Source organism: Callorhinchus milii, unplaced genomic scaffold, assembly GCF_018977255.1.
Source record: "Callorhinchus milii isolate IMCB2004 unplaced genomic scaffold, IMCB_Cmil_1.0 Scaffold23, whole genome shotgun sequence".
In the NCBI taxonomy this organism is placed as follows: domain Eukaryota; kingdom Metazoa; phylum Chordata; class Chondrichthyes; order Chimaeriformes; family Callorhinchidae; genus Callorhinchus; species Callorhinchus milii.
Genome location: NW_024704764.1, coordinates 5,462,834 through 5,473,582, shown reverse-complemented (window position 1 = coordinate 5,473,582; position 10,749 = coordinate 5,462,834). Strand labels below are relative to the sequence as shown.

The following is a 10,749-nucleotide window of genomic DNA, read 5'->3' as shown; positions in this document are numbered from 1 at the left end:
GTCAATTAGGTTTCATTAAATCTTTTCTAAAACTATAGCCCCATCGCTCCTTGGCTTTTTATTGGGTGGAGTCAGGGAAAGAACCAGTGCTCCCAATTATTGTGTTTAAAAAAAACTTTACAGAATTAATTTGCTTAGATAAGGGAACTGAATTTCCTTGTTGCAATGTCAATTATTCCTCTAAAAATAATATTTGCATTTGATATAGCATTTCATCACATCGTTGAGACATCTCAAAGCACTTCACAGGATATACTGTAAAGCGAATTGATTGCATTTTGTGGGTGAAACGGGGCAGCCAATTGCACACAGCAATGTCCAACAAACAGTCATGGATTGAGTGACCAAATTATTACTGTAGTATAAAAAAAAGGAAGGGATTATTACCCCTTAACAAAGTTAATAGCGTCAACTTAAAACAGGTACATCTTTCATGGCCATATTGCTATGGGAACCTCCTTAGTCTCTACACAACTTGACGCATCAACCTCAACTACAAAACAACACTGAACAATCCATTGGATCCGACAACGCCAATCTCGAATTTCATAGTCTTAATATCCCAGAAACCTTAAATCAACAGTATTTGCACAACTTGCTTTTCAGTTCAGTAAGCAGCTTTTTAAAAGGCTAAACCTAATAAAACGCTTTTCATAAAGTAAAGAGCAAGAAAAAAAAGTATGGTTTAAAGGAAGAAAAAAAAAGCTTCCAATAGGCTTTAAATATATAAACAATTGTTTTCAATACTGTAGCATCTGTCACACAAGATGCTATTTTGGAAGAAAAAAAAGCATCGTCCCAGGTAAAGAGACAGTGGCCAATTTTTAAAATGGTCCTGTGCTTTTCCCATGCTTTCCCCCCCATTGCCATTTCTCAACAAAACCCAAGCTCGTGTACATCGCAGATCTTTCTTAAATAGATTTGTAATTCAAGCAAGAAAATGTATTAACAAGTAAGTAAATGAAAGGCTGCCAGAGAGTTTGAACAGGAGTTCACAATAGCTGCATCGCTTTCCTACAAAGCCAAATGTACACGGTCCCAAAGAATATCAGGTAATGATTGGTACTAGAGCAACTGCATGGAACACTGAACCTTTAACTGTAAAAAGACCCCAATGCTGACTGGCCTGCCTCCCAATGACAGATGCTTGATCTGTTCTTGGTTTATCACAGCACTAACATACATGGACACAAAACCTTCAGGTAAGACAAGTGGCTAGGTAGCATTCAACACTCGTAGAGGGTAGATAGAGTTCCAGTCGATGCTTTGCCAGCAATTAAATTACTAATGAACTCTGGAAAAAGGCACTTTCTTCGGACGGCGGGCGTTTCCAATGATCAAACTGAAGTGGTTGCTCCTTGGAAAGGTCAAGAAAGGTTGTGCTGCCTGAGTCCTCCAACGGTTGCTGGAATGAGATCTGAGTGGTGGACTGGCAAGAGGTCAAAGTGCTGGCTGGCGATCCGATCGGAGTGGCCGAAGACCCAGAAGCTGGCAAGTGCCTCAGTATCAAGTCAACAGTTGGGAAGAGGGGCTTCAGGATGTGGACGGGGCAGAAGGCAGAGCCAGTGGGATTGAAGTTAACCTTGTTTTTATCCGGGCACGAGTGCGGCAGAGCCTGTCCGAATGAAATGAGCCTAAGAGGGAGAAACGAGAGTAAAGTAACATTCAAGTTGACGAGCAGAATGGAGAATATTATAATAATAATTGATGCATTTGATATAGTGCCTCATCACATTTTCGAGACTCAAAGCGCTTCGCGGAATATCCTGTGAAGTGAATTGTCTGTGTATTTATAGGCGAAACGCGGCAGCCAATTGTGCACAGCAGTGTCCCACAAACAGTTGTGGATTGAGTGACCAAACTGTTATTTTTTTGTATTTTTTCGGAGGGATTATTAACCCTGGAAATGCGATCCACCAACCGTCTTCTTACTTACTGCTAGGTAAACAGAGGCACGTGGAGTAAGAAAACTTGACCAACGTTTCGCACTGCCCGGGGATATATTTCATGGTAATGAAATGCAAAGTCAGAATTAGACTTTAGAGAGCGCCAACACTATTTTTGCAGCATTCCTACAAGCGAACAATAATGCCGGGAGTACTTTGCTTAAATGATTCCCTTTAGAAAAGGAAGAGAATAGTTTGGTATATTTTCTAAAGGGTTATTTTTCTTCCTTTTCTGGAGGCACTACTTTATTTATTGACCACCCCCCCCAAGAAAAGGGGGGGGGGGTCAATAAATAAACTCCCTCTAGATTTTATTCCTGCTTAGAAACTCTTAGTGCTGTCAATTACAGACTCTTGGACAGATGTTCTAAAATCTTCCCTAAAACTGCAGCGTAGGAAAGTTGAGGAGGAGGCGTGACAGCCTCTTAATCAACTCTGTGTTTTTCAGTATTAATTTTCACGAAGCACCATTTGAAGCTTAAAACTGAGAGAATCTTACGGGTTTGAGTTTTAATGATTTCAGACCTTTGTGCAGGGGATTAACTCCTACCCACAACCCCTTCGCCTTGCTCCCTTGCCTCCTTCAGGGCGAGTCTCAAGACCCTCCTCTTCGCCCGCGACTTCAGCCACACCCTCCTACTCCTACCCCTCGCTTGATCCCAACCCCCAGCTCGGGTCCAAACCCCTTACTGTCCAGCCCCTTGGGATGTCCTCACGTTGTGAAAGGTGGTATTCAAATGTAATTTTGTGTTGTAGACGCTCAATAATAAATAATAATAATCCTTGCATTTGATATAGCGCTTTTCACGTCGGGAGGACGTCCCAAAGCGCTTCACAGAATATACTGTAAAGTGAATTGACTGTATATTTGTGGGCGAACGCGGCAGCCAATTGCGCACAGCAATGTCCCACAAACAGTCGTAGATTGAAAATGACCAATTTATTATTGTTTTGTTTTTTTTTTGGAGGGATTATTATTAGGCGTGTGGAGTAAGGAAACTTGCCCAAGGTTTCGCCCTCTGCCTGGAATTGAACTCAGGTCTCTCACTTGCAAAGCGAGTGCTCTAACCACTGAGCTACAGGACTCCACGACTTGAAACTGAACTTGAAATTGCACTTTACGTGCGTGCAAAGGACGAGATTGAATAGTTTACGTGGGACTTGCAGAGCTTAAAAAAATAGCTGCGAATCCACCCACCTTCCAGTTTCCCATTATTAACCTTGACAAGTTTCCAATGGTCAGAGTGACCGTACTGCTCTAAGATATACCTCACTGCATTAAACGTAAATCTAGTTGGAATCCAGCCCGACCAGCATTCATACACATTTCACATCACAGTATTATTTCCTAACAGTGTTAAAAATAAAATGGTCCAACACGTATACAAGCCCGGAAGTCAACCCCAGCTCCTCTGGCTTTGCGAGGCAAGTGCTTTAACCATTACACTACAGAACTCAACAAATAGCCAGGGCAATAGGTCACCAACACCACCAACATCCTGCACCCTGCTCACGAACTCAACAGCAATTGGATGGCCTGGAAGTTAGTCATTTATTTAGCTTCCTAGGTCAACCTGTGCTTTTGAATTGCCAATTGTTTTGGGATTTTTGGGGGCAGGTAAATGTTAAGGTGCACACCCTGACTACACTATAAGTGAACTTGTGTTATGGTAGGATTCTACCATAGTTGAATAATTTATCGATTCAGCATAGTTTGGTTCCACAGTCACTACACCTTATAGTAGATCCCGTGAAGCGCTTTTTTTTTATAGACATCCCCCTGACATGACAGGTGCTATTCCAAATGTAACTATTATTATTAAATAAATAGACACTGTTAAGCAGTAGGCAGGCAGAAACTGGCACCTGGACATTCTTAATAGAATTTCAAGAATGCAAGTACTTGATAAAAATAAACTTTCCCCTATAATGCTCTTATTTTATAGGCTGTACCAGCTGCTCCCTCACACTGTGAACCCCAAGTTATCAGCTATAAAATGGCAGACTGATTTCAGATCAGGTGGAAGGCAGGAAGCGAGAGAACACCACAAAAAAGGCTGGAACTAAGCTAAAATGAGCAAAATAACCAGGAAAATGTTTAAACCTCATTATCTCCAAGGTGGGTAAACCTCAGCTCAAAGATGCACCATTTGAACCTTGGTTCTAATAGTGCCAAGGTGTGCTGAAGGATAGCTGCTCAACAGCTGAGTTTGTCAAGAAGCCATCCTGTAGCACACTTGCTGAATTATGGGGCACACAAAGTAGATTGCTGAAGAAGCTCAATCTCAGAATCCACACTGACATTCCAGTTCAGCCATGAGGAACACCTCACTGTTAAGAGGTTCAGTCCTTTGGATGAGACGTTAAACTGGGTACCGGCTGCCTGTTTCGGTGGCCTGCAAAGATCCTGTACTACTCTTCGAAAAGGGGGTTCTCTCGGTTTCATGGCCAACAATCCCACCAAAATAAAAAAAATTGTGGCTTGGTTCAGACGGCAGTTTGTGGGGCATCGTATTTGAAGGTCAATAGCCAATTTGGACACAGAAGTTCAAGACACTTTACAGTGGAATCCTGCGTAGCACCGAGGCTTCAGACAATGTGGTAAGCCACAAGATCAAATAATAATAATCCTTGCATTTGAGAATCCTTGCAATAATTTGAATAAGTTATCGATTCAGCACAGTTTGGTTCAAGTCACTACACTTTATAGTAGATCCTGTGAAGTGCTTTGAGACATTATTGCCTTGCAATAATCCTCGCAATAATAATCCTTGCAAATGCAACTGAAATGAGGATCAGAATACACAAGTTAGACATGAATCCTTTTCCTACGGGTACAATAGAATTTTTAACTCACGGAGTTTCTTCAAATGCCGTGACCCGTTCACAACCCTCTGGAGGCTCCCGCTTGAACACGTAGCTATGGTTGGGTTTGGGAGAGGAAGCGTACTTCGGTGGGGGTGAAATGTTGCCGCCATCTGCTTTAAAACAAGAGAAAAAAACACCACATTTGGTTGGTTGGAGGGGTGGTGGAAAAAACACTAGCACTACCTTCCAATTACCAAACCCCTCATTTTGAAACCTCAGTGCGCACGTCACTGCCAGCCAAACAATGAGGGTTTAAGCTTAAATCAACCAAGATCTCAAATGAAAAAAATACAAATGAAACTCAACAGTGTTTAAAAAAAGGTTATGTTCTGACTATATTCAAAAACAAAAACACAGTATGCCCGTCCGCACACAGGCATGAATAGAGCTTAGCTGCAGATTATTTTCTTACTGTAGTGTTGACTTAAAACAAAGTCTTGTTTTATTAAATGATTCACTTAAAATGCAGTTCACTAGCCCGGGCTTTGAAAAGATGATTACTTCAACCCACCCCACCCACCCACCCATACACTCCCACACACACACACACACACAAGCTCAGAACCAGAATTATTTGAATACCAGGTAATAATTATGTCCCCATGAAACTCTGGCCAGCGCTTGAGAGAATTTCTCATTAAATAAAATTTATTGACCATTACATTACAACACATCACATCAGCAAGCAACGCCAAGTTAATTAATTCGGGTTCACAAACATTCACATCGTCTCACCTTTGAACAATGCATCTTCAATTAAGCAAGGGCCTTCTTCTTCCTGAGCTCCATTGGGGAAGGAAGGTGAAGGGGATGGGGATGGATAAGGAGAAGGGCTACTGTAGCCATTGGTCTGTCCGAGGAGCACAGGTGAGGGGTCGCTCTGGGAGCTGCTGCTGTATCGCTGGGAAGGAAAAGGTGCCCTGTGACCATCTGGGGTGTCCATGATCTGCCGAGACACACAAAGCGCCAAGAGACATCAAAGTCGTCATATCCCCAATTGATAGGCAACATTTTATAGTAACAAATAATAACAATAATAATCCTCACATTTGATACAGCGCCTTATCATATCTTCAAGACGTCTCAAAGCGCTTCACAGAATACACTGTAAAATGAATTAATTGACTGTATATTTACCACAATAGAATATAATAAAATATAATCAAAGGCATCTATATGGCTGTTTGTTCTGACATTGCTGCACGCAAGTCAGCAGGTGCACTCGTCTATGAATGAGTTCTGGTCTGAACTGGGGGTGAGCAGCAATGTCTGAGATGCTATCCTTTGGACGAGATGTTGAACCAATGACTAGTCTGCTTTTTCAGGTGGTTGAAAGATCCTACAGCACTACTTGACAAGAGAGAGGGTCCTAGCCTTTATTAAATCACTTTGTCCTGAGCAGTGATGCTAAATCAAATATATCCTGGCTTTTTTGCTCACAGAGCATCAGTGTCTTATCTAAAAAGAATGTATAATATGCAAAAAGTGAAGTGGTTCAGGTTTTTCCCACCCCTTTCTACCCAGAGGGCAAGAATAAGTGCTGAGGTTGTTAGTCAGCCTTAAATAGATGCCTCAAAGTACTTGAGATGTCTCGAAGACACGATAAGGCCCTAGATCAAATGCAAGTTATTATTTTTATTTTTATTATAAATAACTTGCTGAATAAAGGAGCGGGATGAGGTCACAGTCTGTCTGTATCACCCAAAATAAAATCAATCATCACAAATTTCCCCACATCAATTTCCAGCAAGAGTTGGGGAGGGAATTTTTTTTTGATAAGGATCAGGGTCAGAAATGCTGTCTGATATCTTGGTTATAATATAATAATATTATAGTGACCTATGTCTTCGGATACAACATCACCTCCAAGAAATGCAGCTCTTCACCCAACACTGCACTGGAGGTGCCAGCCTGGACTGTGAGCTCAAAGTCGTGACGTGGAGGTGAGGAGGGATGGATTTGAACCCACAGCCTTTTGACCCAGAGGCAAGAGTGCTACAAACTGAACCAGGCTGAAACATTCAGTTGAAGGGTGAACAGGTCATTGCTTGCAAAAAAAAATACTCTACTCAGCATAGCCCAGGGATAAAAATGTGAAAAGTGTTCATTCTGTACAACTCAGCAACAGATACCGTGATCTAACTTAACCACAATAACAACAACAACTTGCACTTATATAGCTCCCTTCACACAGCGTCTCAGAGCGTTCAACAGAGGCGGAGCCTGCTCTGGCCCAGGGGAGGGGTGGGGGTAAGTACGGTGTTGAAGAGGAAGGTTTGCAGACGGGACTTGAAAAAGGGGAGAAGGGGGCAAGGTGGAGGGATTGAGGGAGAGTACAATACCCGAGTACAATACACTGAACCAACTTCAACTCTACATTCCTTGAGAATCCAACGCATTCTGCAGCCATACAATACGAACGCAGTAATAATAAAGAAGTGAATTCTGCAGGGTTACCTACCCTCAGCACCTCTTTATCCCCGTGTTCTTTAATGAACATTCCTTCGATTTCTTGATTGATTGCCTCCAAGCTGTTTCGGAGTCGAGGGATTAATTTTGTGATGCCAAGGTTCGCTGATAGGATCGGTATGAATTTTGAAGGGTGTCCCTTTGAATGAGATCGGGCAGAATGTCACAATTATGCAAACGCAATGCAAATAAAGCAACCGACTGTCTCCCAAGATTTCCTTGAACACATGGGAATGGAGGATTTAGACATCTCACATTCCCTTGCTGGGACTTGTGCACTAAAGTATGGAAATTATAATCAGATTCCTCTCCTGTTATGAATTCAATTGAACTAAAAAGTGTGAAAAGGGGGGCATCAAGTTTTAAATAAATACTGAACAATGCACTATGTAAAACAAACTCATCTGCTAAAGGCAGGCAGTATTAATCCTTCCACTTATCAGCTGTTATTAACTACACTAGTTACCACACAGGAATAGAGTATTCTAATTAGACAGTATTAATAATAATCCATGCATTCGATATAGCGGCTTAACACGTCTTCGAGACATCTCAAAGCACTTCACAGAATACACTGTAAAGTGAATCGACTGCATATTTTGCAGGCAAAACATGGCAGCCAATTGCGCACAGCAGTGTCCCACAAACAGTCCTGGATTGAGTGACCAAATTGTTTTTTTTTTTGAGTTAATACATATCGGGAATGCAGACCATTTTCTCTTCCGCAAAAGCAGCGCCGCCTTTTCGACCGTCAGCAAGCAGTGCTGACTTCCCGCACTATGGGCCTTCATCAGGACTTCTGAATTAGACCCAAGACTCCAACCTCACCTGCTGGATTGTGCCCATCGCTGTATAATCTCCGTGTAGAGGGGACTGACGTCCCTTGTCCTTGCCGTACCTCTTGCTTAGTTTAGTGCGTTGGAGTTGATGCCTGAGCTTTGCAATCTAGGCAAATTGCAAAAGAGAATGAGTGCCACCAGATTAACTTTTATATTGGGCCCTTCACATGCTGCAGTGTCAACACACTGTCTTCATCCATCACAGCAACAACAGCGTAAAGCACAATCTCAAGTCACACACTTTTCACAAATCACCGTAACGTGCTGGAGCAATAACACTGAGACCATTCGGTTACATTGAGAAAAGGTTTTGTTAAAATGCTAACAAATTTAGAAGTTCAATGTAAAATTAAGAGGTCAACTATTTGCAACAACCTAACAATACAAAATGACGTTTGTATAGCGCCTTTCACGTCAGGAGGACGTTCCAAGGCACTGTTGGGTGAAGCCATCAGCTTGTAATGATTGTGGTGCAGGGAGGTCCCTTAAGAAGACACACGCAGATTTGTCGGAAACCATTACCAAGTTCCTCACTCCCTAGGATCCAAAGGAAAATTCCCACTCCCGTCCTGGTGTTGGGTTATACATAAGAGCATTGAGTATTGTTAGCATAAGGTGTGCAAAATTAGCATACTAACAAGGGGTTAAAATGGGTGAGAGGTCACGGTAACATGTGGTCAGGTAACTATGGAATCAGTACGAAGAAAAAGGGGATGAAGGAAATGTATGATTGGATATGTTGATGAGGGATTGTAAACTATTCACCAACCATTGAATGGTGTAACAACAACAACAATAATTCATTTATAGAGCGCCTTTCACGTCGGGAGGATGTCCCAAGGCGCTGGACAGTTGGGTCAGGACCCGAGCAGGGGGGAAATGGTCAGGGTGAGGGGAGGGAAGGGAGGGAGCGAGGAGGGGGTAGAGAGTCGAGAGGGGAGCTGAAGGCACGGTTGAAGAGACAGGTCTTGAGACCGGCCTTGAAGGAGGAAAGGGAGGAGGCGGCGAAGGCACTGGGGGATAGAGTTCCAGAGCCTCGGGGCTGAGAGGCTGAAGGCCCGGCCACCGATGGTAGGGCGGTTGGGGCGGGGGACGTGGAGCAGACCGGAGCCAGAGGAATGAGGGTATGGGCAGGTAAGTAGGGGGATAGTAGGTCAGAGAGGTAGGAGGGAGCAAGGCCGTGAATGGCTTTGTCAGTGAGGATGGCCGTGCAAAGGCCGTGAATGGCCTTGTAGATACGGTATGTAAAATATCGGATTGTAAATGACTGACAAGAGATTGGTGGAACGTATTGAGGGAGTGGAATGAGGGTATAAAGACAGGGAGAACAAAGAATGAGGGGCAAGAAAAAGATCGGAGCAGCAAGAGTGAAAATTTGATGGAAGATCAAAAGCTTGAATAAGCAGACAAGACAGATTTGAACTTCAGCTGCTGAACGTCTCGTCCCGCAGTAGCATTGCTTTGTTATAATCCCTCCATGGTGTAACTTTATAGAACTAATAAAGTTTGACTTAACAGATTTTGCCTAAACGGAATGCTGGGTGACCTTTCTTGATATCTAACACTGGTTTGCATCAGTTTAGGTTTAACATGGGAGCCCATCAATCTACAGCTTTCCATTTAACTATTGGAACGAGGGGATAATGCACAACATGGATGCTAAAGCCTCTGATCTAAACCACTTCGCGGGATTGCACAGTATACAAGCGAGGTTTCCCAATGGCAAATGGATAGGGCTTAATTGTGTTGCACACGCATGAGGGGAAAACCTCTGGCTAGTGAAAAGCCCACCAGTGGACAAAATTCATTGCAACTGATGTGTATCAGATTGTAGTCCCAGGTAATAACAATAATAAACCTTGCATTTGATATGGCGCCTCATCGCGTCTTCGAGACGTCTCAAAACGCTTTGCAGAATATACTGTAAATTGAATTGACTGTATATTGTGTGGGCGAAACGTGGCAGCCAATTGCGCACAGCAGCGTCCCACAAACAGTCGTGGTTTTTCCATCGCCTCCCATTAAGATGGCACTTCTTTCTCATCTTCAAAACACGGGCAGACATGCAGACAGATGGGTGTCACAGGGTTACTTGTTCCTGATTGCCTTTCAGCATCACTTCTGCTGGATTCCTTACCTCTTTTAGCTGGTCTGCACTGCCCCAAGATGCTGAGCGCTTGTGAGAGTTTTTCCGTTCTGTTCTGACTTCATGCCAAATACTCGGAGTCTGAAAGCACAAAGGAACCCTCTAATTTATAGTTCCAAGCTGTGTTAACTTGCTTTAAGGAAATGAACTTAACTGCTTGAGCACACAAGACAAACTACCCCATTGGGGAAAAAAAAGGTATGTAGCACACAGATCAGAAACTAAATCTTACCAAGGGAATGGTTGTCTCCTACAATACAAATTTACATTGATATCGTGCCTTTTACTTCAGGACGTCCTAAAGTGCTATATAAGGCAGGAGCATTGTAGATAAGTCAGTTTCCCAAGCGCTAAAAAAAATAATGGCTGACAGTAGTTCACCAGGCCATAGCTGAGATCACTGAGCGTTGTGCATGCGATATGCAGGAAGTGACGATGCTGGTGACCCAGTGACCAGGAAGTAGGCCATTTTCGTGACCAG

At 43.0% G+C, this 10,749-nt stretch overlaps 1 protein-coding gene across 1 annotated transcript in view; it reads right to left on the bottom strand.

Annotated features, from left to right (window-relative positions):
- Positions 1-341: 341 nt before the first annotated feature.
- The window catches only part of fam117aa (family with sequence similarity 117 member Aa), a 33,946-nt gene continuing 23,538 nt past the window's right edge, over positions 342-10,749 (bottom strand). The window contains exons 3-8 of the mRNA XM_007901542.2: positions 10,260-10,349; positions 8,112-8,228; positions 7,276-7,422; positions 5,550-5,760; positions 4,804-4,924; positions 342-1,634 (exon numbers count right to left, since the gene is read on the bottom strand). Of these exons, the coding sequence (XP_007899733.2) occupies positions 1,277-1,634; positions 4,804-4,924; positions 5,550-5,760; positions 7,276-7,422; positions 8,112-8,228; positions 10,260-10,349 (1,044 nt within the window). The 3' untranslated portion in view covers positions 342-1,276. The remainder of the gene's footprint in view (positions 1,635-4,803; positions 4,925-5,549; positions 5,761-7,275; positions 7,423-8,111; positions 8,229-10,259; positions 10,350-10,749) is intronic.